Consider the following 22,468-nt stretch of genomic DNA (forward strand, 5'->3'; position numbering starts at 1 on the left):
GCCTCGAGGCTCCCTCCCTGGCTTCAGTCAGGTTTGGCCAAGGGCATATTGTCATTCATTCATTCATTCATTCATTCAGGATCACTGAGCCCCCAGGCCCAGGGCTGGTGGTGCCTGGCTGGAAGGACAGGGCTTGGGGGTGGCCACAGGCACCTTCCCAGGCCTCGTCTCTTTGGCCACCCCCAGGCCCCGGTGAAACCTAGGGGTGGCAGGGCAGCCAGTCCTCTCCATTGCGTCCTGCTGGACATGTGGGACCAGGGCCCAGGCGGGCGGCCCTCAACGGGCTGCAGGGTGCTGGGTAGCGGGCACTGGGGCTGGGTGTGGGGGGCGCTGGGAGCCGTAGGGCCTGCAAGCAGGGGGGCCCTCGGCAGCCCAAGGCGGCCCTCAGCCTGACGCCTCCTCGGTCTCTGCGTCCCCCACCTCACGTGGTCGAGGAAAATCATTGACCCAAGGCAGCAGAGCTGGCTGCGAGGTAGAGGGTGCAGAGTGCATGTGGCACCTGTCCACCCCCATGCCGCACGCATCCTGGGCTCTGCCTGCCGTTCCCCTCGGCTGGGACCATCTGTGGCAGAGGGACAGGAGAGGATTCCGGGGCCAGGGGATCCCAGAGACGCTGCTGCACCCCCCCACCCCGAGCCCAGATGCCGCGGCCCCGACCTGCCAGAAGCACAGGACAGAGACACACTGCCCCAGGCGCTGGCCCCAGCCCCTCCCCTGCCCCCAGAGAGGGAAGCCGGCTGCCTGGTGGCTTCAACTGCTGTCTGCCCACCCCCTCGGGTTTGGGCGGCTGTCGGGGGGCCGGGGCCCTCGGAGGTCTCTATGGGGCAATGGAGCGCGGCCACTCACACTGGATCCCAGGCTCAGGAGCTCTGACGCCACTGTGCACAGAGACCCTCGACCAGACCCTGGCGTGTGGCGGGAACAGGTTTATTTGTGTGAGAGGCAGAACAGGGCCGGGCGGTGGGGGGCGCGGGTGTGGCTGGGGTGTGGCTGGGGACGCGGACGGGGCGCAGCCAGGCAGGGGCCTGCGGGGAAACTGGGCAACAAGCGGGGAGGGGCTTGGTGGGGGGCTCTTGGGAGGGGCCGAGCCTGGGGCGGCAGGGTTGGGGAAGCGGCGGGCACTAGCCAATGGCGAGGTGCGGCAGCCCGTACAGGACCAGGCCCAGGGTGGCCGGGAGCCGCTCAGACCCACGGAACGACCGCTGTGGAGCCGGAGCTCGGGGTGCCAGCTGGTCCCTGGAGGTGCACGGAGACAGCGCTGAGGAGAGAGGCAGGGGCCCAGTCAGACGGCTGTGCAGAAGGGGTCACGGGGCCCACGGGGCCTCACCCCCCCATCAGGGAGACCTCGACCCCCCTTCAGGGCCTCATCACTGCCCCGCCACGAGGGTGGCCTTGCCCCCCCGCCCCAGGATGCCTACTGCCCAGCCAAAGACCCAAGGTGGGCAAGCAGGGAGGCCAAGGTGCTCTGGCCCCAGCCTGGCAACCCAAAGTGTGTGCACGGCCTTTGGGGTCCACCCCCTCCCGAAAGGTGGGTGCAGGCCCTGAGCTTGAGGGCAGGCGGCCCAAGCCGAGCCCCTGCATGGAGTCCAGGTCAGGCCAGGCCCCCGTGCCTCCCGTTGGTGCTGCCCATGTTACCATCTGCCCACGAGCAGGCGCAGGCCAGGAAGGCCCAGACCCACGGCGGGGAGGGAGAACTCCACTCGCGATGTGGACAGACCCCAGACGCTCCAGTATTCAGCGTTGCGCCTTCCGGTCCCGGTGGGATCCGCCTCGGCCTGGCCAGCGGCGCCCCCGGTATTCCTGGCAGTGCCCGTGGCTGGCCCTCACTGGTTGGCACTAGTGGCCCCAGGTGGCGCTGGCCTTTGCACCTGCTTCCGGAGCGGGCCCCTGGGCTTCGAGCAGACCAGTGGCCCGGGCCGCGCAGACGCCCACCTGCTGGAGGCCCCTGTCCACGGCCGGGCCGGGGGTGTGGAGAAAGCGGGCATTCGCGGGCCCAAGGGCAGCACAATAATAGCCGAGAGAGGGTCCCCGTTACCTCGGATAGCCACGTCCTCACTCCCCATCTTCTGAAGCAGCCGGACGGCTCTCCCGGTCGGCTTCCCCGCGGCCAGCAGGTCTGGGGAGGACACGTCCCTCAGACGGGTCCAGCCTGGGGTGGCTGCAGCCCGAGCCCCCGCTCCCCTTCCCGCTCACTTTCCCACAGGACGCCGGCCCGCGTGGCGTTGTCCTGCAGGGACGTGGGCCACTGGGTCGCCAGGACGCTGCGGACGCCCACCAGGCTCAGGAGCATGGCCGCTGGCAGGGGCGCCTCCAAAGACAGCTGCAGGGCACTGCGGGGACCGGCCGTGAGCGGCGCCAGGGGCCCGCCACGCTGTAGCCCGCCTGTTCCCCGGGGCCTCCGGGAACTGCCCTTGGAAACGCCGGCAGATAGGAGAGGCCCCGGAGCGGGAGCCCCCACGGGCTGGGAGGACCCTACCAGCCACCCCCAGCAGGTCCCCTTCCATCACCACCCTGCCCCGCCCCTGGGAGACCCAGTACCTCTTGGTCTCGGCCAGCTCCAGGTGACGCCGCATGCTGCTCCGGGAGCACATGAGGTCCAGAAGGACCACCAGCTGGCACTCTGCAGGAAGCAGAGGACACAAAGGCGGGGCTCAGGCTGTGGAGGGTGGGGTTTGGGCTGTGGTGGGTGGGGCTCGGGCTGCAGTGGGCGGGGCTCAGGCTGTGGAGGGTGGGGTTCGGGCTGCAGTGGGCAGGGCTAAGGCTGTGGAGGGTGGGGTTTGGGCTGCAGTGGGCGGGGCTCAGACTGTGGAGGGTGGGGTTTGGGCTGCAGTGGGCGGGGCTCAGGCTGTGGAGGGTGGGGTTGGGCTGAGGTGGGCGGGGCTCAGGTCGGGTAGGCAGGGCTCCAAGGAACCAGCCCAGGGTCAGCGTCCACCAGCCCTCTCTGGGACCTGCTTCTGCCCATGTCCACACCATTCTGGTGGTCTCTGGAGACCCCTTCAGGGGCCAGTGCTGGACAGTAGGAGATGACAGGAAGCCTGCGCTGGGAGTCCTAAAGCGCCCCACCAGGGAGAGATGTGGGGGCAGCCCCCACCACCAGGAGAGGATGCGCTGGTTACCCTCGCCTGGTCCCAGCATGGGAGGAGCCTGCTGGCCCAGGGTTGCTGCTCTCTGGGGGTCGGGAACGCCCAGGCCCAGGCTGTTGGGGGTGAGGCCTGGGTCTGCACCCCAGGACAGGAGCCGGCTTTTGGTGCCTCTGGCTGGGGTGGGGTGCTCCTTGGCCCTCTGACCCCCATCTGCTCTGGGGGACCCCGAGCCGGCTGGGGGTGGGGGGTAGGAGCCTCGTATTGGGCCTCCACTGCTGGCCCTTGGGAATGGCCCGAGGCCCCAGGAGACATGCACAGAGGTCCTCCTGCCTCTGCCTGCACCAGCCAGGGCCTGACCAGCTGGCACTCCCTCTGGGGGCAGGCACATATCTCCGTGGCGCTCAGAGGGTTGCAGACACCTGCAACTCTGCCCAGCCCCACAAGGAGGAGGCTGCCACATCTGCTCTGTCCGGGCCTGTGGCCTCAGCCACCCCTGGACTGCAGAGCCCCTGGCATGTGGCTCCTTGGCCTGCATGAGTGCGGTAGCGCACCTGGGAGTCTGCATGCCACCGTCACCCTTGCAGCCTCCTCCAAGTCTGCCCACAGCACCTCGCCCGTTCCAGCCAGGACTGCCCGCCCTGCCCACCTCCTGTGGCACCATCTCTGTCCCTGAGACCTGGGCTGAGCACAGCTGTCGTGGTCACCAGGGATCACCAGGGTCACATCAGGCCAGAGCACCCCCCAATTCAGACTGGAAGACCCTGGGAGAGGCTGTGACTGTGTCTTCCCAGAGACTCTTGGGGCGGAGCCTGGCAGGTGTCCCTTCCTGAGCCCTGCCCTGCCTGGCTGCTGGCCCTTGCTCTGGTCTCTGAGCAGCAAAGGGGGTGTGCTGGGCGAGACCCGGGAAGGCTTGGGCCTGCCGTGCCTGCCCCAGGGACCCCGACCCTTCCGTCCATCCCTTTGCTGCAGGTGGCTGGGTGGCCTTGCCTGGCGTGAGCATCTGTGCCCACAGTCCCGGTAGGGTGTGGGGCCCCCGCACCTTGCAGGTTCATAGCGACGAGCCTCTCCACTAGGATGTGCGACAGGAAGCTCTCCATCCCGTAGAAGAAGAAGCCGTGGCAGCTGCCCAGAAGCTGCTCCCACTCGGCCTGGCTGCAGGGAGGGGCGCCCAGCTAAGAGGTCGGCGCAGGGCAGGCAACAGGCGCGTGGCCCAACGTGGGGCAGGGTGCCACACAGAGGAGCAAAGGAGGCAGCCACGGATGGCCATGGGGGCCATGGACAGCCAGAGGCCAAGGACAGCCAGGGACGGCCCCTCATGTGAACCTGTCCTTGAGTGCTCGGCTTTGCATGGGAGGAGAGTGGGCGAGCCATGGGGGAACGCCCTTAGAGCAAAGCCCTCTGGGGGGTGAGCGCCCTCCCCCCACCCTGGGGCCAGCGGGCTCCTGTTCTCCTTTCTCATGTGGGCAGGTGCCTGGGGGCCATGCTGGCTGAGCTGTGGACATGCTGGGTACCGCAAGTCAGGAGTCCCCAGCCTGGCTGGCAGCACCTGCCCACCTTCAGCAGGCAGGACGGGTCACGTGGCCCCAGCCTCTGTGCCGGCAGCCTCTCCCTCCCATTCTGGGTCCCCAGGCAGAAGGGGTGCCCATGTCAGGGGCGGGGTGCAGCGGGCATGGGGCAGGAGAGAGCCGGAGTGTGCTGGGGAGGCACGGGGAGCAGGGCTGGGCGGTAATGAGCAGGGGCTGCTGCAGGGCAGGGGCAGTGCCAGGGCACGTAACGTGCCCAGTGGGGGCGCGAGATGGTCCTGCTACCAGTGAAGGACTTCTCATGCTGCTGTGCCCAACAGGACCCGACAGCGGTGACCCGGCCCGTGGCCTGGGCAGAGGAATGTGTCTTGGTCAGCAGGGCACAGTTGGGGAGGAGGAGCGGTCTGAGGGGGGCTGTGGAACCAGGGTTCTGGAAGGAGCGGCCATGGGCAGTGGGGAGAGGATCCGCCCAGCCCGGCTGCGGGGCACGTGGGGCACGGAGAGAGGGGGGCTACAGAGGGCCTCCAGGTGTGTCTGGAACGTGGGGTGCGCAGAGCCCAGAAACCCCAAGAGGAGGCTGCCTGGTGTGCTGTGACTGCGGGCAAAGGTGAGCCCTGTGCCCCAAATTCCTCACGTGCAGAGGGGCTCACGCTGACCAAGGGGCTGGCGCCAGAGGAGAAGTGAGGCTGGAGCCGATGTGTGGGGTTCACAGAAAATAATCCGGGGACCCTGACCTGAGGGGAGGGGCCAAGCGGCCGATTGGCGGAGGGGACTGGGGACCTGGGGCTGGGGGCGCGGCCTCGACGCAGATGCCCCTGTCAGCTCAGTGAAGCCACCAACCCTGGCGGTGGCCTCGGGACACAAATCCACACCTTGGAAAATGCTTGTTTCCCAGATGTCCAACCCATCGGGACGTGAACGTGTCTCGGAATCTTTCTAAAATGTCCCGGGTCACAGAGACGGGAGTGAGAATTTCTGCAACAAGAATTGAACGGGGAGAAAACATGGACCCCTCGTGACACGTGACAGGCAGGTCTGTGGTGAGCTGGCGTGACCTCATGTGACCTCCATTCAAGCTCAGTGGAGCTCAGGATGACCTTGGAGTGACCTTAGTAGACCTCTGTGACCTCCCTGGGCCCAGTGGACCTCAGCGTGACCACATGTCCTGGCTGGCCTCCCGTCCGCTGCCCGCTGCCTCCCGGGCGTCCAGTGCGGGTGGACATGCCTCTTTCCTGCCCTGCGGCCGAGCATCTCACAAAACCGACCACTTTAGCGGGAGTAGAAAGGCCAGAGCTGGTCCCACCCGGGGCCGGAGGGAGGGCGCTGGGCCGCACGCAGCTGTGCAGGGCCCCCGCTCCCCGCCCCCACGTGGTCAGCACGTGCCCAGGACGGGGCTGGAAAGCTTACCTGGGCCCTCAGCCTCCTCGTAGGGGTCCACGACAACTGGGGGCCCAGTTAAGGAGAATGGGGGGCTTGGGCCGCCCCAGACACCCAGGGACCCGGCCGCCAAAGGATACACTTGAAGTTGTCGGCGTCGATGACGATGCAGTCCGGGGGGATGACGCGGGGCAAGCTGCTCTGGAACGGCAGGGCGGGGGCTGTGCTGGGGCACCCGTGACGCAGCACCCCCGCCCCGCCCCGCCCTGGCCAGCGGGGCTACCTTGCGGCCCCTCTTTGCGGGACTTCTCCTTTTGGGGTCCTTGCCCCTGCTCTCCTTCTTCATGCCCCCTTCTGCTAAGGACAAGGAGAGGAAGTGGGGGATGCAGGCTCTGTTTGCTGTCAGGTTGCGTGGACCATCTCCCGCGTGGACAGGCTGCCATCAGGCCAGAGTCCAGGGCCAGGAGACCTTGGGAAGGAAGAGCCCCCGGGGCTCCCAGGCCAGCTGGCACCCACACACACCACACTGGGCACCCACCAGTTGGCCTGCGGCAGCCGCCCAACCCCAGTGCCAGGCTCCCCGCTGGTCCCTGCTGCTGAGAGGCTGTCAGTGCCCTTCGTGGGGGTGACGATGTCCCGCCCCCCCCATGGGTGTGATGCTGCTAGACGTTCCACTGCACAGGCAGCTCGCCGAGGGTAATGGGGGCTCTTCTTCCTTTCCACTCTCCGAAACGGCACCGGGCGAGGCCCCCATCTGCACCCACCTTCAGGCACACCCCCCCGCCAGGGCCCTTTACAAGGTGGGCTGGTCCCGTCCTGTCCCGCTGACCGCGGGGCTTCCCCACCATGTGCAGAGGGTCAGGTAAGCTGGGAGGACGGCTGCTGGCCCCTTCCAGAGCTGTCCCCGTGAGCCTGGGGGGCCAGCGCCCTGCTCTGGTCAGGGACACTGTGGAAGAAGACATGACCTTTCTGGAAGGTTTGCTGGAATCCAGTGGAAAAACTAGCATATCCTTTGTGCTGGTTTGAAAGGATGCATGTCCCCTAGAAAAGCCATGTTTTAATATAAATCCCATTTCGTAAAGGCAGAATAATCCCTATTCAACACTGTACGTTTGAAACTGTAATCAGACCATCTCCGTGGAGATGTGATTCAATCAAGAGTGGTTGTTACACTGGATTAGGTGACGACACGTCTCCACCCATTTGGGTGGGTCTTGAGAAGTTTCTGGAGTCCTATAAAAGAGGAAACATTTTGGAGAATAAGCAGTTCAGAGAGGGCAAAGCAGAACGACGTAGCCACGAGAAGCAGAGTCCACCAGCCAGCGACCTTTGGAGACGAAGAAGGAAAATGCCTTCCGGGGAGCTTCAGGAAACAGGAAGCCAGGAGAAGCTAGCAGATGATACCATGTTCGCCACGTGTCCTTGCACTTGAGAGAGAAATTCTGAACATCGGCCTTCTTGAACCAAGGTATCTTTCCCCGGATGGATGCCTTTGATTGGACATTTTCTCGGCCTTAGAACTGTAAACTAGCAACTTATTAAACTCCCCTTTTTAAAAGTCATTCCGTTTCTGGTATATTGCATTCCGGCAGCTGGCAAACTAGAACATCCTTTGTGCGAGGGCTTGCATCTACTGATTTCCTTTCTTTATTGCTTGTAAGACTGTTTATGCTTTCTTTCCTTGAGTCTCCGAGTGGGACTATTCTAGGACTTTGTCTATTTTGCTAATTTTTGACTGTTTTGGCACAAAGTTGTTCACAACAGTCATTGCCCTTTACATCTAGGATGCATCTGTAGTTCGTCTCTTTTTATTCTACAGCGTTCACTTGTGCCTTCTCTTTTTCTTCCGTGATCATTCTCAAGGAAATGTATCTGTTTTCCCCAAACCACTGACTTTTGTCTTTGTAGGCCTTTTCCATTATGGCTTTGTTTTTACTTTACTGTATTTTGCTCATATGTTATCGTGTCCTCCCCTCTCTCTCTTCGGCACTACTCTACTGTTCCCCCCTTAATCTGCTAAATTGCGTGCTGCCGTGGGTTGAATTCTGGGCCCCAGAAGACGCCCCACGCCCTAAGCAGGCACCCGCGGAGGTGGCCTTGCAGACACCACCTCTGCAGGTGAGACTGTTGGGATGATGTCAGGCGGGAGGGGTCCCCGCAATCACTACCACGTGTCCTGGTAAGAAGAGGGGAACCTGGGCATGGAGACAGAGGCGTGGCAGACGGCCACGGCCGCCGGAGCTGGGGAAAACCCCTTGGGCCCCCAGAGGTAGCACCAGCTGACACCTTGGGGTCGCCAGCTGCCCCCTGAGCTAGGGGAAGCAGGTGCTCTGTCAGCCTTAGGAAACGAACAGAGCCCTACCACTATCAAAAAACACACAGCAGGGAGCTTGCCCCTGTGCCTGGGAAGGGGCGCAGGTGGGATGGAGCCTGGAGAGTCTCTGCAAACACCCCCTCATCCCCCACGGCCACTGCCTACCAACAGGCCCACCCCTGGGTGCTCCAAGGGCTGCAGGGTGGCCACCGCTGCAGGGGCCGGGCACGAGCGCAAAGTGGCCTCGTCCGCAGGATGCGGGTTTGCCCTGGGGAAGACCTTAAACTACGATGCCTCTTCCTTCAGGAGCGCGCGACTGTCAGGATTTTCTGTTCCTTTTCTGGGTGAGCTAGGAACATGCATCTTTCAGGGAATTTGTCCATTTCATCTAAGTCATCCAATGTATCGGCATAAAATCATTCATGACATTTGCCTATTATGTTTTATTTTCTTTGAAATGCATGGTGATGTCATCTGTATCTGCTTTGGTGATCTGTCTCTTCGTTTTACTGGTCAGCCTGGGTGGAGGTTTATCAATTTTATTGTTCTCAAAGAATCTGCTTTTGGTTCATTGATTTTCTCTACAATTTTCTGTTTTGTATTTCATAGATCCTTGTTCTTATTTTATCATATCTTTCCTTCTGTTTATTTTGGTCTAATTTGTTCTTCTTTTTCTCATTTCTGAAGGTGGAAGTAGAGGCCTTTCTTCTTTTCTATTACAGGCCTTTTGTTACATAAATTCCCTCTAACCACAGATAAACTTTGATATGTTGTGTTTTCATTTTCATTCAGTTCAGGATATTTTCAAATGTCACTTTTAATTTATTCTTTCACCCATACATTTTTTGGAAGTATATTTAGCTTCCAAGTATTTGGAGATCTTATAGAAATCTCTGCTATTTATTTCTAATTTAACTCCATTGTGATCAATCACCAAAGAACAATTAGAAAATCAGTAGAATATAGAAAACAAAACCAACGTTATCAAATCGCCATTTCTGGGGCTCTCGCCCAGGATCGGCAGAAGGCACGCGACATGGAAGAAGGGAGACCCTGAGCCGAGCCACAAAACAAGCAAAATGAAAAGGATTCAGGTGATTCACAGGTTCAAACTTCTGACGCTGTGTGTATGCGCGTGTGCGCACACGCGTGTGCCTGCACGTCTGTGTGTGTGCGTGTGTGTGTGTGTATGTGTGGTTGTTTTAAGCTTTTTAATACACGCGTTCCTTTATCTTTAGTTTGACTTTCAGCCGGTGCTGAACCCCCGTGCGCAGTGCAGGCGCCCTGGGGCGGGCAGGCCACGTCCCTCACAGGGGAGAGGCCGCTGGGTTACACGTGGACTTTTACAAATGCATCAACCCACAGCACAGTTCTCTTTTTGCTTTAAACAGTCACCATTCTTTTGAAGAGATTTTAAAAATAAGAAAGTTTAAAATATCCACCTATTTACCATCTCTCATGCTAGTTCTTTGTGCTTTTGTAGATTTCCATAATATCTTCCTGCTGAAGGCGTTCCTTTAACATTTCTTGCAGCGCCGGTCTACTGGTGATTAATTCTTTCACTTCTTCTGTATATGAAAATGTCTTTATTTCGCTTTTGTTTTTGAAAGTTATTTTCAAAAATATCTAAGCCGACAAGTTTTTTTCATCCAACTATGCACAGACGTCACTCCATCCGGAAGTCTGCTGACACTCTGAGTTTGTTCCTTGAACCATAATGTGCCATTTTTCTTGAGCTGTTTCAAATAATTCTCATTGTCACTCACTGGCTTGAAGGCACGTGTCTCTGGCAGGCCTCGTTTTCGTGTCCTTGCAGGGGGTGCCAAGCTTTTCCAACGTGTGGGGTTATAGTTTCATCAAATTTGGAAAATCTGATGAACACTATGACTTCAAATATTTTTCTGCCCCTCTTTTAGGGGATTCCAATGACAAGTATATTAGGCTGTCTGAAGTTGACCCCCAGCTCAGAAAGGCTCTGTTAACTTTGTCAGTCTTTTCGTAGTAACTGTTTCATTTTGGACAGTTTCTGCTGCATTCCTTTCTTCCACATCATCTCATCTGCTGCTAATGTCGTGCCATGCATTTCTCGTCCCAGGAGCGGGTGGGGTCTCCTTTGTCCCTCTCACACCTCCATTTAACAGCCCCACCCTCCTCACCCTGGCAGCGTGCGTGCCGTGGCTGTGAGAACTGTCACGGCCTGTCCACTGACCGATCATCTGTGCCACCTCTGCGTGCTTCTGTCGACTGACTCTCCTCCTCCTGGACCGTGGCTTCTGCTTCTCTGCGACTTGGCAGCTCCTGAGTGGATGCCATACCCTGGGGGTTATCCCGTGAATATTCCCGAGCTTTGCTCTGGGATATGGTTGGGTGACTTGGAGACCACGTGAGCCCTTAAGGCTCAGTTCTAAGTCCTGCCTGGGGCCTGGAGCCTTCACACCCTAGGCAGCACCTTGCTCGGGCGGCTCAAGACCGTGAGCCACGAGGCCTCCACTCCGGCCGACGGGAACGCAAGCTGCTGGCAGCCTTGAACGGGCGCTCCTCCTTCTAGATGTTTCTTTAGCTGGCCTTGGGTCGCCTCCTCCCAAATGTGCACTGACCAGCTCCCCCCACAGGCTTTGGGGTGCCCTGCATGGAGCCCTCTCTGGGGGGCTCTCTCCTCTGATTTCTCAGTGCCCTTGCTCACGGGGTGGCCACAGGCCTGGCTGCCCCTCCCCCCGCACTGTGCTGAGCCCCCCAGGCAGCAGATGGGGCCCTTGCTCGTCTCTCCTCTGGTGGCCAATGCCTGGAAACTGGGATTTCACCCATCTTGTCTGGTCAGTGCAGGGGTTTCTGCAGGAGGGTAAATGCAGTCCCTGCTCCTCTCTCAGACAGGAGAAGTGTGGTCTATTCCTCGATCACATCCCCTTCCGGAAGCTCCGCACAACGCAGAAAAGCGCATCTCCCACAGCTGCGTAGCTGGACACGCTCACAGGTTGCACACGGCAGTGTCACCAGCCCCAGCCCCGAGCCCCCAATGGCCCCTACCTGCCCCCACCCAGGTCTGCGTCCCCTTCCAGATTCTCCCCTGTTGCTTCTCATGAAAATGAGTGACTATCGTGTGATGGGCTGTTTACCACCTGACCATCCTTTGGAGTAAAAGTTCCACGACAGCAAGAACAGCGATGGGTTTGCTCTCACTGCATGCTCAGCACTGACAGGTACCTCGCACGCCTGAGAGCACCTGGGTGGAGGAGCACCTGAGGGGAGGAGCACCTGGGGGGAGAAGCACCTGAGGGGAGGAGCACCTGGGGGGAGGAGCACCTGGCAGGAGGAACATCTGGGGGAGGAGCACCTGGGTGGAGGAGCAGCTGAGGGGAGGAGTACCTGGGGGGAGGAGCACCTGAGGGTAGGAGTACCTGGGTGGAGGAGCACCTGAGGGGAGGAGTACCTGGGGGGAGGAGCAACTGGGAAAATACTGCTACCTTTGACAACTGAGTTTGACAGGAAGGGGCTTCTTATCATGAAAGAAAGTCAAGCATTTCTATTTTAACGTGCTGGGACAGCTCCTACCTGGTTCCTCCCTGTGGAGTCGATTCCACAGCATCTGCAGTGAAAAGTCGCGTGACACGGAGGAAACTGTCCCTTCGTCAAACACTGAGAGGCCTTCCAACGGCAGCTCCAGAAGGTGGCTGTCTGCGATGAGGATGACGTCCCCCAGGGGCTCGGACTGGCCTGCGGAAGGGGTGGCTGGGAGCAGAGCGCCTGAAACCCCTGCACACCTGCTCCTGGGGAGGCCTGGCCTCAGGGGTCCGGGGTGGGCCTGCCACCGGGAGCTGCGGTGGTCTGGCCCGGCGGCCACCCTGGCGTGGGGAGGTGGGAGAGGCCAGACCCCAGCCTGGGTTGCAGAGAGGCTGCCCTAGGCCCAAGATGCGCCCTGCAGGGAGCCACGGGGGTGGGCGTGGGTCCTTGTTTAGTCTAATTTAATGTATGTAAAAATAAAACTTTAGCTTAAAACTGAGCGGGACTGTTCTGTCCCAGGTGGGTTGGCTTGACTGCCTTATCAAAGATTAATTGTCCATAGATGAGAGGGTCTATATCTGAACACTCTATTCAATTTCACTGAACAGTCTCTTCAATAAATGATGCCTGGAGAACTGGATATCCACATGCAAAAGAATGAAAGAGGATCCATATCTCACACCCTATACAAAAATTAATTCAAAATGGATCAAAGACCTAAACATTAGATCTAAGACCATAAAACTTTTAGAAGAAAATGTAGGGAAATATCTTATAAATCTTATAATAGGAGGCAGTTTCCTAGACCTTACACCCAAAGCACAAGCACTGAAGAAATAAATAAATAAATGAGAACTCCTCAAAATTAAACACTTTTGTGCATCAAAGATCTTTGTCAAGAAAGTAAAAAGGCAGCCTACACAATGGGAGATAATATTTGGAAACAATATATCAGATAAAGGTCTAGTATCCAGAATTTATAAAGAGATTGTTCAACTTAACAACAAAAAGACAAACAACCCAATTACACAACTGGCAAAAGATTTGAACAGACACTTCTCAAAAGAGGAAATACAAATGGCCAAAAGGCACATGAAAAGATGCTCAACTTCCCTGGCTATTAGGGAAATGCAAATCAAAACCACAATGAGTGGGCGGGCCGCGGTGGCTCAGTGGGCAAGAGTGCTTGCCTGCCGTGCCGGAGGACCCCGGTTCGATTCCCGGCCCCAGCCCATGTAAAAAACAAACAAACAAACAAAATATAATAAAACAAGAAAATGTTTAAAAATGTTTCCCTTTCTTCCTCCCTTCCTTCCTTCCATCCTTCCTTCCTTCTCTGTCTTTCCTTCCCTTCCTCCCTCTCTCTTTAAAAAAAAAAAAAACCACAATGAGATATCATCTCACACCCACCAGAATGGCCATTATCAACAAAACAGAAAATGACAGGTGCTGGAGAGGATGCGGAGAAAGAGGCACACTTATCCACTGTTGGTGGGAATGTCAAATGGTACAACCTCTGTGGAAGGCAGTTTGGCAGTTCCTCAGGAAGCCAAGTATAGAATTGCCATATGACCTGGCAATACCGGGTATTTATTCAGTAGGTATTTATTTAGAGGACATGAGGGCAAGGACACAAACGAACATTTGCACACCAGTGTTTATAGCAGCATTATTTACAATTGCCAAGAGATGGAAACAGCCAAAATGTTCATCAAAAGACAAGTGGCTAAACAAGCTGTGGTATATCCATACGACAGAATATTACACAGCTGTTAAGACAGAATAAAGTCATGAAGCATTAACAACATGGATGGACCTTGAGGACATTATGCTGAGTGAGATTAGCTAGAAACAAAAGGGCAAAAACTGCATGGGTCTCACTGATATGAACTGACATTAGCAAATGAACTTGGAGAATTTCAGTTAAGAACAGAGTCCATCAGGAGATAGATATTGGGTAATTGGAGCTGAAGGGATACAGATTGTACAACAGGACTGATTGTAAAAACTCAGAAATGGACATCACAATACTACCTAACTGTAATGGAATAATGTTAGAACACTGAATGAAGCTGAATGTGAGAATGATAGAGGAAGGAGGGCTGGGGCACAAATAAAATCAGAAGGAAAGACTATAAACACTGAGACGGTTTAATCTAGGAATGCCTAGCGTGTACAATGATAGTGACTAAAGGTGCAAATTTAAAAATGTTTCTGTATGAGGAAGAAGAAAGGAATGTCAATAATGCAGGGTGTTGAAAATAGATGGCAATTCATATTTTAAAACCTTAACATACGTGTGAGACAAGCAAAAAGTATTTATTTGGCACAGAATTTATATTTTGACTGATGCATTTCCTAATATAACTTATGTGGACAGCTTAATCGAACCCATAGTACTTGGAACCTTGTGTAGAGCATGAGATTTTGTAGGTTTGTCCAAAAAAAAAAAGCACTGAGCGGGACCTTTCCGTCTGCATCAAGGGGATTCTAGGCTTGCCTCAGGAAGGCAGCAGTGCCCGGAGGGGGAGGCTGACTCGGTTGGATTCCTGCAGCCTCCAGCCGGTTTCGGCTGAGTGGCGCGGGCAGGTGCTCGGAGCACAGAGCTGGAGCCAGTGCCAGGAGGAAGCAGCCAGCACTTCCGGAAGCCAACAAAACCAAAACCCAAAACTGAGGTGTGGAAACCCCTATTTTCTCTGCTCAAAAGTTCCTTGTTGGAGATAAAGTAGACAACTGACAATTTAGTGAGTGAATGAGTCCTTTTAACCACAAGGACTCATCAAATCCCAGGTACCAGGGGATGGAAATGAACCCTTCGGGGATGCTGAGTGCAACTCCCATAGCAGGCGGCAAGAACAGGGTGCCCAGGCACCCAGAAGCCACCAGCGCAGCGGGCAGGGGCACCATGCACCATCTGTCCGGGGGACCCCCAGCGCAGGTTGCCCATGGGAGGGCTGCTGGGTGGGGGCCCCCAGGTGCTGGTCTGTGCTGGCAGGGGGGCCACACCTGCCTCGGGAGTGGGGGGGGCTGCTGGGTGCGGGGCCCTTGGTGGCTGTGCCGAGAACCTGCTTCTCCCCCATGGCTCGCCATCGGGCAGGTGGCCCAGGCCGGGTCCTCGTGGGCAGCAGGCTGCGGGCAGCTGAGGGGTTGGAGGGGTCGGGGGATTCCCCGGCTTCCTGCACTCACCTTGCAACAGAGATGCTTTCCTGTCCTTGTCCCTGCCCTTCGGTCTCCCCGAATCCGTCACACATGGGGAAGCCTGTACCCTGCAGTTCCAAGGAGGTTGGGAAGGCTCTGGAAACCCCTGCCTGGGGCCGGCCCCAGAACTGCAGCTAGAAGATGTCAAGCTGTCCCCGCCCCCCAGCGGCCCTGAGAAAGAGATGCTGGGTGGGTGATGGGGTGTCCTGGGGTGCATGTGAGTGCAGGCAGCACGCTCCTCTGTGACGCAGCCAAGCCCCACATGGGCAAAGAGGCCTCAGCCTCCTCCGGGGCTCCTGGACACACCTGCGTGTCTGGCCCACAGGCCCATGGCTCTGAGTGTGGACAGACAACAGTGGCCCTGTCCTGTCCCCTCTGCCCCCACATGCTGACTATGGGGGTCTTGACTCCCAGCGGCCCCTGCAGAGCCTCCTTGTATTGGGGGTCCGGGAGTGTGGCCCCCGCTCGCCGGTCAGGGCAGAACGCCAACTCAGTGCGGCCCTGAGGGCGCAACCACCCTGGAGCAGCCTCTTCCACCTGCCCAGATGCCTCTCCAGACCAGACCCAAGACCAGCCAGGGGCAGGGCCAGGGCCAGGGGCAGGGGTGGGGCCAGGGGCGGGGGTGGGTGGGGCCGGGGCAGGGGCGGGGCCAGGGCCAGGGGCGGAGCAGGGGCGAGGGCCAGGGGCGGGGCAGGGGCAGGAGCAGGGGCAGGGGCAGGGGCGGGACCAGGACCTGGGGCAGGGCTAGGGGAAGGGGCCTCCCGGCCCAGGCGTCTCCGCAATCAGGGTCCGCGGGCGCACCTGGTTTCAGGGGGGCGGAGCACCGGGAACACCGGCCGCAGGAACTCCTCCAGGCGCCGAAGCACGGTGCAGAACCTACACGGCAAGCTCTCCTCCGCCTCACTGCTCAGCTCCTGCGCGAGCCCAGCCAAGCCCCAAGTCAGAAGGCCCCCAGGCAGCAGACCCCTGGAAAAGGGCCCAGCTCCCCACTTACCCGTGAGCAGCCTGGTGGCCAGTGGGGCCACTGAGAGCACGGAAGGGCCCCGCCCCATGCAGGCCCCTGCACCCACCCTGCTGCACCTTTCCACACACCTCCCCACACACCCACCCTCCACTGTACCCCCCATTCACCTCCCTCCACTGCACCCCACATGCACCTCCTCATGCACCTGCCCCTGCACTGCCCCACTGCGCCCTGTCCCCACTGCACCCTGTCCCCACTGTGCCCTGTCCCCCCTGCGCCCTCCAGGCACCTGCCCCTGCACATGTCCCCACAGCACCCACCCTCCCCTGCACCCATCTGTACCTGCTCTTCCACCCAATGCACCCATCCATCTACCTTTGGGTGCAGGAACTCCCCGAAGCCTAAGCCCCCGAGCTCCCAGTACCCTCTGCCTGCCCCAACTGACAGGTTTTCCCGACACCCCAGCCCTCGGGCGTCTGTCTGTGCACCCACATCAGACTCTGAGGGTTCACAGAGGGCCAGCCCCACCCCTCAGGCTGTCAAGTGCCCACATAGGCCCGGGGTGGCAGCTGCATCCTGGGGCCTTGTAGGGCCTGGGGCTCACCAGGCCAGGGTTCAGGGCTGGGTCCTCACAGTACATGTCCCGTGTCTGTTCCCGGAGCTGCTGGGCGCTGGCCGACAGCTGGGAGAGGGCGCCGGGGTCCACAGCCACCCGCGCCACCTTGCAAAAGCCTGCGGGTCACAAGCGGTTGCCATCTGCACCCAGGCCGGCCCTCGGACCCAAGACAGCCTCAGCATGTGGCGGGGGCACCCCTGTGCACTCCCCCCTCAATCCCAGAGAGCAGGCTGTGTGGGTGAGGTCTGAGGAAGCAAAAATACCACTCAGACCTGCAGGGGCCCATGGAGAGGAGGCCAAAGCTGGGTGGGCCGTGCATGTGGCCCGGGAGGTCTGGGGGGGGGGTGGTTGGTCTAGCCGGGCCTGCAGGAGTTTGCCTCTCCCCCTGCGCCTCCCCCCCTCCCCCGCACTCATCAGGATGGAGACTCACCGCCCAACTGCAGCTGCTTCCCTTTGGGTCCAAGGACAGATCTGGGCTTCTCATAGGCGCCCCCGTAGAGAACAGACCTGGAGGCAACACGGCGAGCTCTTCGTGCCCAGCAGCATGATTCCCAGGGGACCCTGGGGGTGCCACAGCGGGGACGCGGGACCCTGGCCTCACCCGCTCCAGCAGGCACGAAGGAGTGGGCATGCCACGGGCACTGGGAGCCGAGCAGGCGCTGCGCCGTCCCACTGTCCCTCCGACTGAATGGGCAGCCCAGGTCTAAGTGCCCCCTTTCCACGCAGGGGTCTGGAGGAGCAGGTCAGGGGGCTCCTGTGCCCTTGCCCACCCACATTCGTGCTGTGCACACTGTGGGGGAAGTGGGTGGGTGGTCTACCGGGGCTTCTGCCCCATGACGTGCCCTCCAAGGGGGACGGCCGTGTCGCTGCACCTCACCTGTCCCGCGAGAGGTGCAGGAAGAGCAGCCGGAAGGGCGGGAGCTCCTGCAGGAGGCTGAAATGTTGCTCCGTCACGCAGAGGTTCTGCCAGGCCTGCGTGGGGAGGGGAGCCATGGGGGTGGCGCCTCGTTGCAGGGTGCCCAGGGTCTCCCCGTCAGGGGCTGGGGGGTGGCTCTTGGGGAGCCGGGCCTGGTCCCTGCAGCACCCGTAGACGCCACAAGGGGGCAGCAGGCACGCGGGAACCAGGCTCTTCTCGCAGCAACCACCTGCCCAGCCGCCAGCGTGGGAAACGTGACGCACGGCAGAGCGCAGGCCTCTAACAAGGCAGAAAACAGCCAGGCTTTAGCGCCCCAGCAGCGCACAGTGTCTCCCTCGGTCCTGCTCCTCGGCCCTCTCCACACCACACACCAGCACACACAGCCACACACACGTGCTGCATGTGCACATGGATGCACATGCACACGCAGTCGCACACACATGTATGCACACACAGAACATACATACATGTGCATATACAGTCATGGCACACATACACTGAGCCTCACATACAGCTACACATGCACACACACAGCCATGTGGACACACTCAGCTGCACGTGCACACACAGCTGCACAAACACAGCCACACACGCACACTCGCACATGCACGCAGCTGCACACGCATGCTGATCACACCTACATCTTCCCCCTCCACCTGGGGCCACAGCAGAGCCTGCGCCGCGGCACCTCCCACCCATCACTCCTCTGAGTCCTCTCTACTCATCTGGCCTGGCTGGTGCCCACATCGTGTGCGCAGGTGAGGCCCCTGCACTCGGCAGGCCCAGCTCATGCCCGTTCGCCCCCTGCTCGGCAGCCGCCACACGTGCTGCATCTGTTCAGAAGCTCAGCTTCCCACTGTCTGGATGAAATGTTCACTGCTTTTTGTTGAAGTATAAAATCCGGAGAGAAAGCAGAGCCCATGTCATGCATGGTGGCTTTTCACAAACGGGCACACTCGTGTGTCTCCTAGGCGCCACCTGGCTTGTCCACCCCGCGGGGCAGTGGGGTGCTGCCCCCTCCTTGCTGGGGCCCCACTCGCCCTGCTGGGGGCGGGTGCCTGGTGGCTTCCTCTTGGGCGCCTGGCATGCTGCACGGTGACCACTCAGGAGGCCCCTGGTGACCCCCAAGAGGCGTTTCTATCGGGCACAGACCGGGCCGGCGTCCCCCAGCCTTAGGAGATTCAGCGAAACTCTCCCCAGGGCTGCCTGCCCCCCCCATTGCCATTCCCCCCTTCACTCTAATCTTTCCCAGGCTGCCCAGTGGTGTCTTCATGTGGCTTTTATCTGCATTTCCCTGATGACCGATGAAACTGAGCTCCTCTTTAACTGCTTCTTAGCCATGCCGACCACAGAATCAGAGGCTCAGTTCCTCCCAAAAAGGATTTAGGAATTGGAATCTCCTCTGCTCCTGCTCCTCGGCCCTCTCCACACCACACACCAGCACACACAGCCACACACATGTGCTGCATGTGCACATGGATGCACATGCACACGCAGTCGCACACACATGTATGCACACACAGAACATACATACATGTGCATATACAGTCATGGCACAAGAAAGATTTCTTTCCTCTGGCCAAGAAACCACCACCTGCATTTAAAATTTTTCCCTTTCTTTGGGTGCATGGGCCAGGAATGGAGGCCGGGCCTGACACCCAGCAGGCGTGCGTCCTTCCACTGAGCCCCCTGTGCATCCAGGACAGCCTGCTTTCAGCACAGCTATGGCCACGGAGGGTCCGAGGCTCCAAGAGGACCCCACATCAGTCTGGCCTCTCGGGGTTACAAGGCAGGCTGGAGAAAGCTGGGTGGAGAGCACCCAAAGCAGCAGAGGGCACGGGGGAGAAGGCGAGGTCCCGCCCGGCAGCACCCAGTGGGGCAGAGGGGGTGCAGGGAGCCCCTGCACCACAGTGCAGGCCCACTCAGCAGTGGGTGGGATGCAGCCCGAGTCCTCCACCAGCCACCCCCTTTCACAGAGGCCTTAAGAGTGGTTTCCCCCCAAGAGCCCGCCAGCCGGACGAGGTGCTTGGCATCAGAGCCTCTCTGAACCCTCGGGCACCGCCGACCCAGACACAGGGAGCCACCCCCCCACCCCGGGCCCCGGGACCATGGTTGCACAGGGCGGCTTCAGCGCGGCCTCCAGGTGGTCAGCACACACAGGAAGGCAGGTGCCCACTCCAAAGGTTTCCTTTTTCCAGAGTCAAAAATGTTCTTCCTCATTCTTTCCAGTAAGCCACGTCCATCATCTCTTCTTCCTTTGCGGTGTCTGCTTGTCCTGCAGAAGCTCCAGACACAGCCCCCGGGGACCACCGCCCCCTGCTCAGAGGCTCCCGCCAGCTGCCCGAGGCCGGCCGCGGCTGTCCCTCCCGGTGGAGCTGCCATGGAGCTGGGGGCTTCTCTCTGCATCCAGCCTGTGTGGGCCTGGCTGAAATCCCTGAACCTGCAAACTCCATTGTTCTAGGAAAATTCTCCACCTACGACCTCCTTTACTACCGCTTCTGCGCCCTCTCTCCCTTCTCCCCTCCCAGACTCCAGGGAGGTGTGTGGGGGCCCTGGGGGGGCTCCTCATTGACTCTGGCCCTTGGCTTTCCTCTCTCCATCCTCGTCTCACGCCAGCTGGGGTCTCTTCTGTCAGTCTGGTCCCCGCTGGCACCCCGCTTCGGGCTGTGTTCAGCCTTCTCTCCGGCCGTGCCCGGACTCTCGGTTCCAGAGCGAGCACGCAGAGGGCAGCAAGCCCACAGCTGCCGCCTCCTCCACCCCCGTCCTGCCTGGGGCCCCTGGAGGTGTGGCCCCTTCCCCGCCGCTTCCCTGCTCTCAGGCGATCTCCCCCACGGCCCAGGACTCAGAGGCGCCCACGTCCCCAGTGGCCCTGTGGGCAGAGCTGCTCCAGCCTCCCGCGTCCCGCCCCACTCGGCTGCCCAAAGCTGTGTCGCTTCTCCCCGCACCCGGCCCAGGCGTGCGGGACCACGGCACAGCTGTCCGCCCCCTTTGGAGGGGATCTAACTTGACTCATCCTCATCACCTCCTCAGCCAATGTTTTAAAAAGCATGAGTTTGGACAATTCTGGCGTTTTCTGGCTACCGCAGTTGGCCCACTGCAGCCTGGGCCCTCTGTCCACACCCAGATGTGCAGGTGGACGAAGGACCAGTAGCTGGTCTGTGCTGCCTGGCTGCAAGTCAACGCGAGTCCCCCCAAGGATTTCTGCAGACAGGACAGTGGCAGGGCCAGCCAATGCGCGTCCAGCCCCTGGTAGGGTCCAGGCCGTTTGAGTCCTTCCTGATGTCACTTCGTCCCTCACCCTCCTTGTGGCGAGCACAACACTCCCCCAGTTCAGACAAGGACATGGAGGCAAGGAGAAGGGGCGGGGAGAGTGGCCAAGCCCCCAGCCCCCTTGCTGCCCACTAGGCCCCTGGTGACACAACTGAGGCCGCTGCAGCCTGTCTCACACCTGGGACCCCAGCCACCACTGTGGGGGATGAACACGCTGCCCACATCCTCCTGCAGGTCCAGGCACCCTGGCCCTCAGGTTCATCCTTGCTCACTGCCCTCTGAGCATCAGCAGGGGCCGCGATCCTCAGCCAGGGGCAGCTGTCCCCGTGGCCCCCAGGGGCCACTGCCTTTGGCTGTGATGACCTGGGGGATGTCCTGGCATCTAATGGGCCCAGGCTTGGGACGCTGCCCAGCACCCCATGGCACACAGGACACCAGCTGCAAACGGTCATCCCGCCCCAAGTGTCAACTGAGCTGAGGTCGAGGCTCCCTGGGCTAAAGGGTCAGACGTCAGACCTGCGCCAGCAGGAGGAGGCAGCCGAGGAGGGAGGGGCAGGAAGCCCCCACTGAGTGCCAGAGCCCCTCCGTTTGTTTACGTGACTCGCTAAAGCTGAGTGAACTGTTTTCTTTAAATACCCCAGTTCAAACCTGCCTGTCCCAATGAAAGAAAAGGTGCTACTAGCATTAAGCGCAAGTGCTTCTTAAAAGCACTCTATGATTTGACTGGAGATGAAGATGTAAAAGTTTGCTCAAACAGTCATGATTAAAAGAAGCATGCTGCTCTTCAGAAGAACCTCAGCGTGTTGCCATCACTCAGCTTCATGCTAAGGCTTCCAGAACACTCCAGAACGTTCCCTCGCTGGGTCTGGTGGCTCAGGGCCTCCTGGGGCACGCCTGGGCCAGGCGGCTACCACTGCTAGCTCGTATCCTGCAGCCACCAATAAGGGCCTTACCCCGTCCGGCACACTCATGGGGGAGCAGAGGCCCAGAGGGGCTGAGACTCTCCCCCAAGGCGCACAGCAGGAGCCGCAGCCCTGGGAGGCCACTCAAGAGGCCGAGCTCCCAAGGACCTGGAGCTAGGAAGAGGGCCAGGAGAGCAGGCAGTCCCGGGCGCGGGTACCTTGGAGGTGGCGGCCAGCCTCTGCTCCACGCTGGTGAAAAGGCTGGTGGCCGCCCTGTCCTGGGTCTTCAGCTGGTGATGCAGCTGCAGCAGGGCGGCCATCTGTGAGCTGCTGGTGTTGCTCGTGGCGGTCAGCAGCACATCCCGCATCATGTCTGAGGCCGAGCAGCTCTGGAAGAGACCGGGTGGGGGGCTCTGGGCTCTGACTCGCCCAGGATGGGAAGGGGGTGCCACGCCCTGAGGGCAGTGCCAGAGGTGGGGTCGCGGCTGGAGCTGGGCCCAGGCCCAGGGACACTTGGCAGAGTTACAAGTCCACGCCGAAGGGGCGGTGCCCCTGGTAACTGCAGCTCCCTCCTCCCATTCCCGAGCCCCCCGCCCTGAAGGCAGAGTCGCACCTGGGCCAGCGCCAGGAACTGGCAGGTGACCGCGGGGTCCAGCGTGCCCGTGCACTCCACCATCTCCAGGCCAGCGGCCGCAGCCACATCCAGGAAACCGCCGCCCAGGGCCGCCTGCAGGCATTGCAGCAGGACCTCGGACGCCTGCGCCAGGTACCGCTGGGCCAGCGCCCACCTCCTCTGCGGGGCGGAGC

At 59.8% G+C, this 22,468-nt stretch overlaps 1 protein-coding gene across 5 annotated transcripts in view; it reads right to left on the minus strand.

The window, feature by feature from the left end:
- Window positions 1–712: 712 nt before the first annotated feature.
- CFAP46 (cilia and flagella associated protein 46) overlaps window positions 713–22,468 on the minus strand; it is a 113,621-nt gene continuing 91,865 nt past the window's right edge. Inside the window, exons 43-59 of one of the 5 annotated variants that reach the window (XM_077126439.1) lie at window positions 22,275–22,454; window positions 21,880–22,050; window positions 17,451–17,545; window positions 17,004–17,080; window positions 16,562–16,689; window positions 15,795–15,907; window positions 14,982–15,061; window positions 11,847–12,008; window positions 6,267–6,337; window positions 6,124–6,184; window positions 6,014–6,049; window positions 5,479–5,581; window positions 4,123–4,235; window positions 2,539–2,620; window positions 2,194–2,330; window positions 2,036–2,116; window positions 713–1,258 (exon numbers count right to left, since the gene is read on the minus strand). In XM_077126439.1, coding sequence (XP_076982554.1) covers window positions 1,122–1,258; window positions 2,036–2,116; window positions 2,194–2,330; window positions 2,539–2,620; window positions 4,123–4,235; window positions 5,479–5,581; window positions 6,014–6,049; window positions 6,124–6,184; window positions 6,267–6,337; window positions 11,847–12,008; window positions 14,982–15,061; window positions 15,795–15,907; window positions 16,562–16,689; window positions 17,004–17,080; window positions 17,451–17,545; window positions 21,880–22,050; window positions 22,275–22,454 — 1,827 coding nt within the window. In that variant the 3' untranslated portion in view covers window positions 713–1,121. Of the gene's footprint in view, window positions 2,117–2,193; window positions 2,331–2,538; window positions 2,621–4,122; window positions 4,236–5,478; window positions 5,582–6,013; window positions 6,050–6,123; window positions 6,185–6,266; window positions 6,341–6,467; window positions 11,534–11,846; window positions 12,009–14,981; window positions 15,062–15,794; window positions 15,908–16,561; window positions 16,690–17,003; window positions 17,081–17,450; window positions 17,546–21,879; window positions 22,051–22,274; window positions 22,455–22,468 lie in introns of those variants that run through there. The other 4 variants (XM_077126437.1, XM_077126436.1, XM_077126435.1 and 1 more) reach the window with 4 other exon arrangements.

Source organism: Tamandua tetradactyla, chromosome 13, assembly GCF_023851605.1.
Source record: "Tamandua tetradactyla isolate mTamTet1 chromosome 13, mTamTet1.pri, whole genome shotgun sequence".
NCBI lineage: Eukaryota > Metazoa > Chordata > Mammalia > Pilosa > Myrmecophagidae > Tamandua > Tamandua tetradactyla.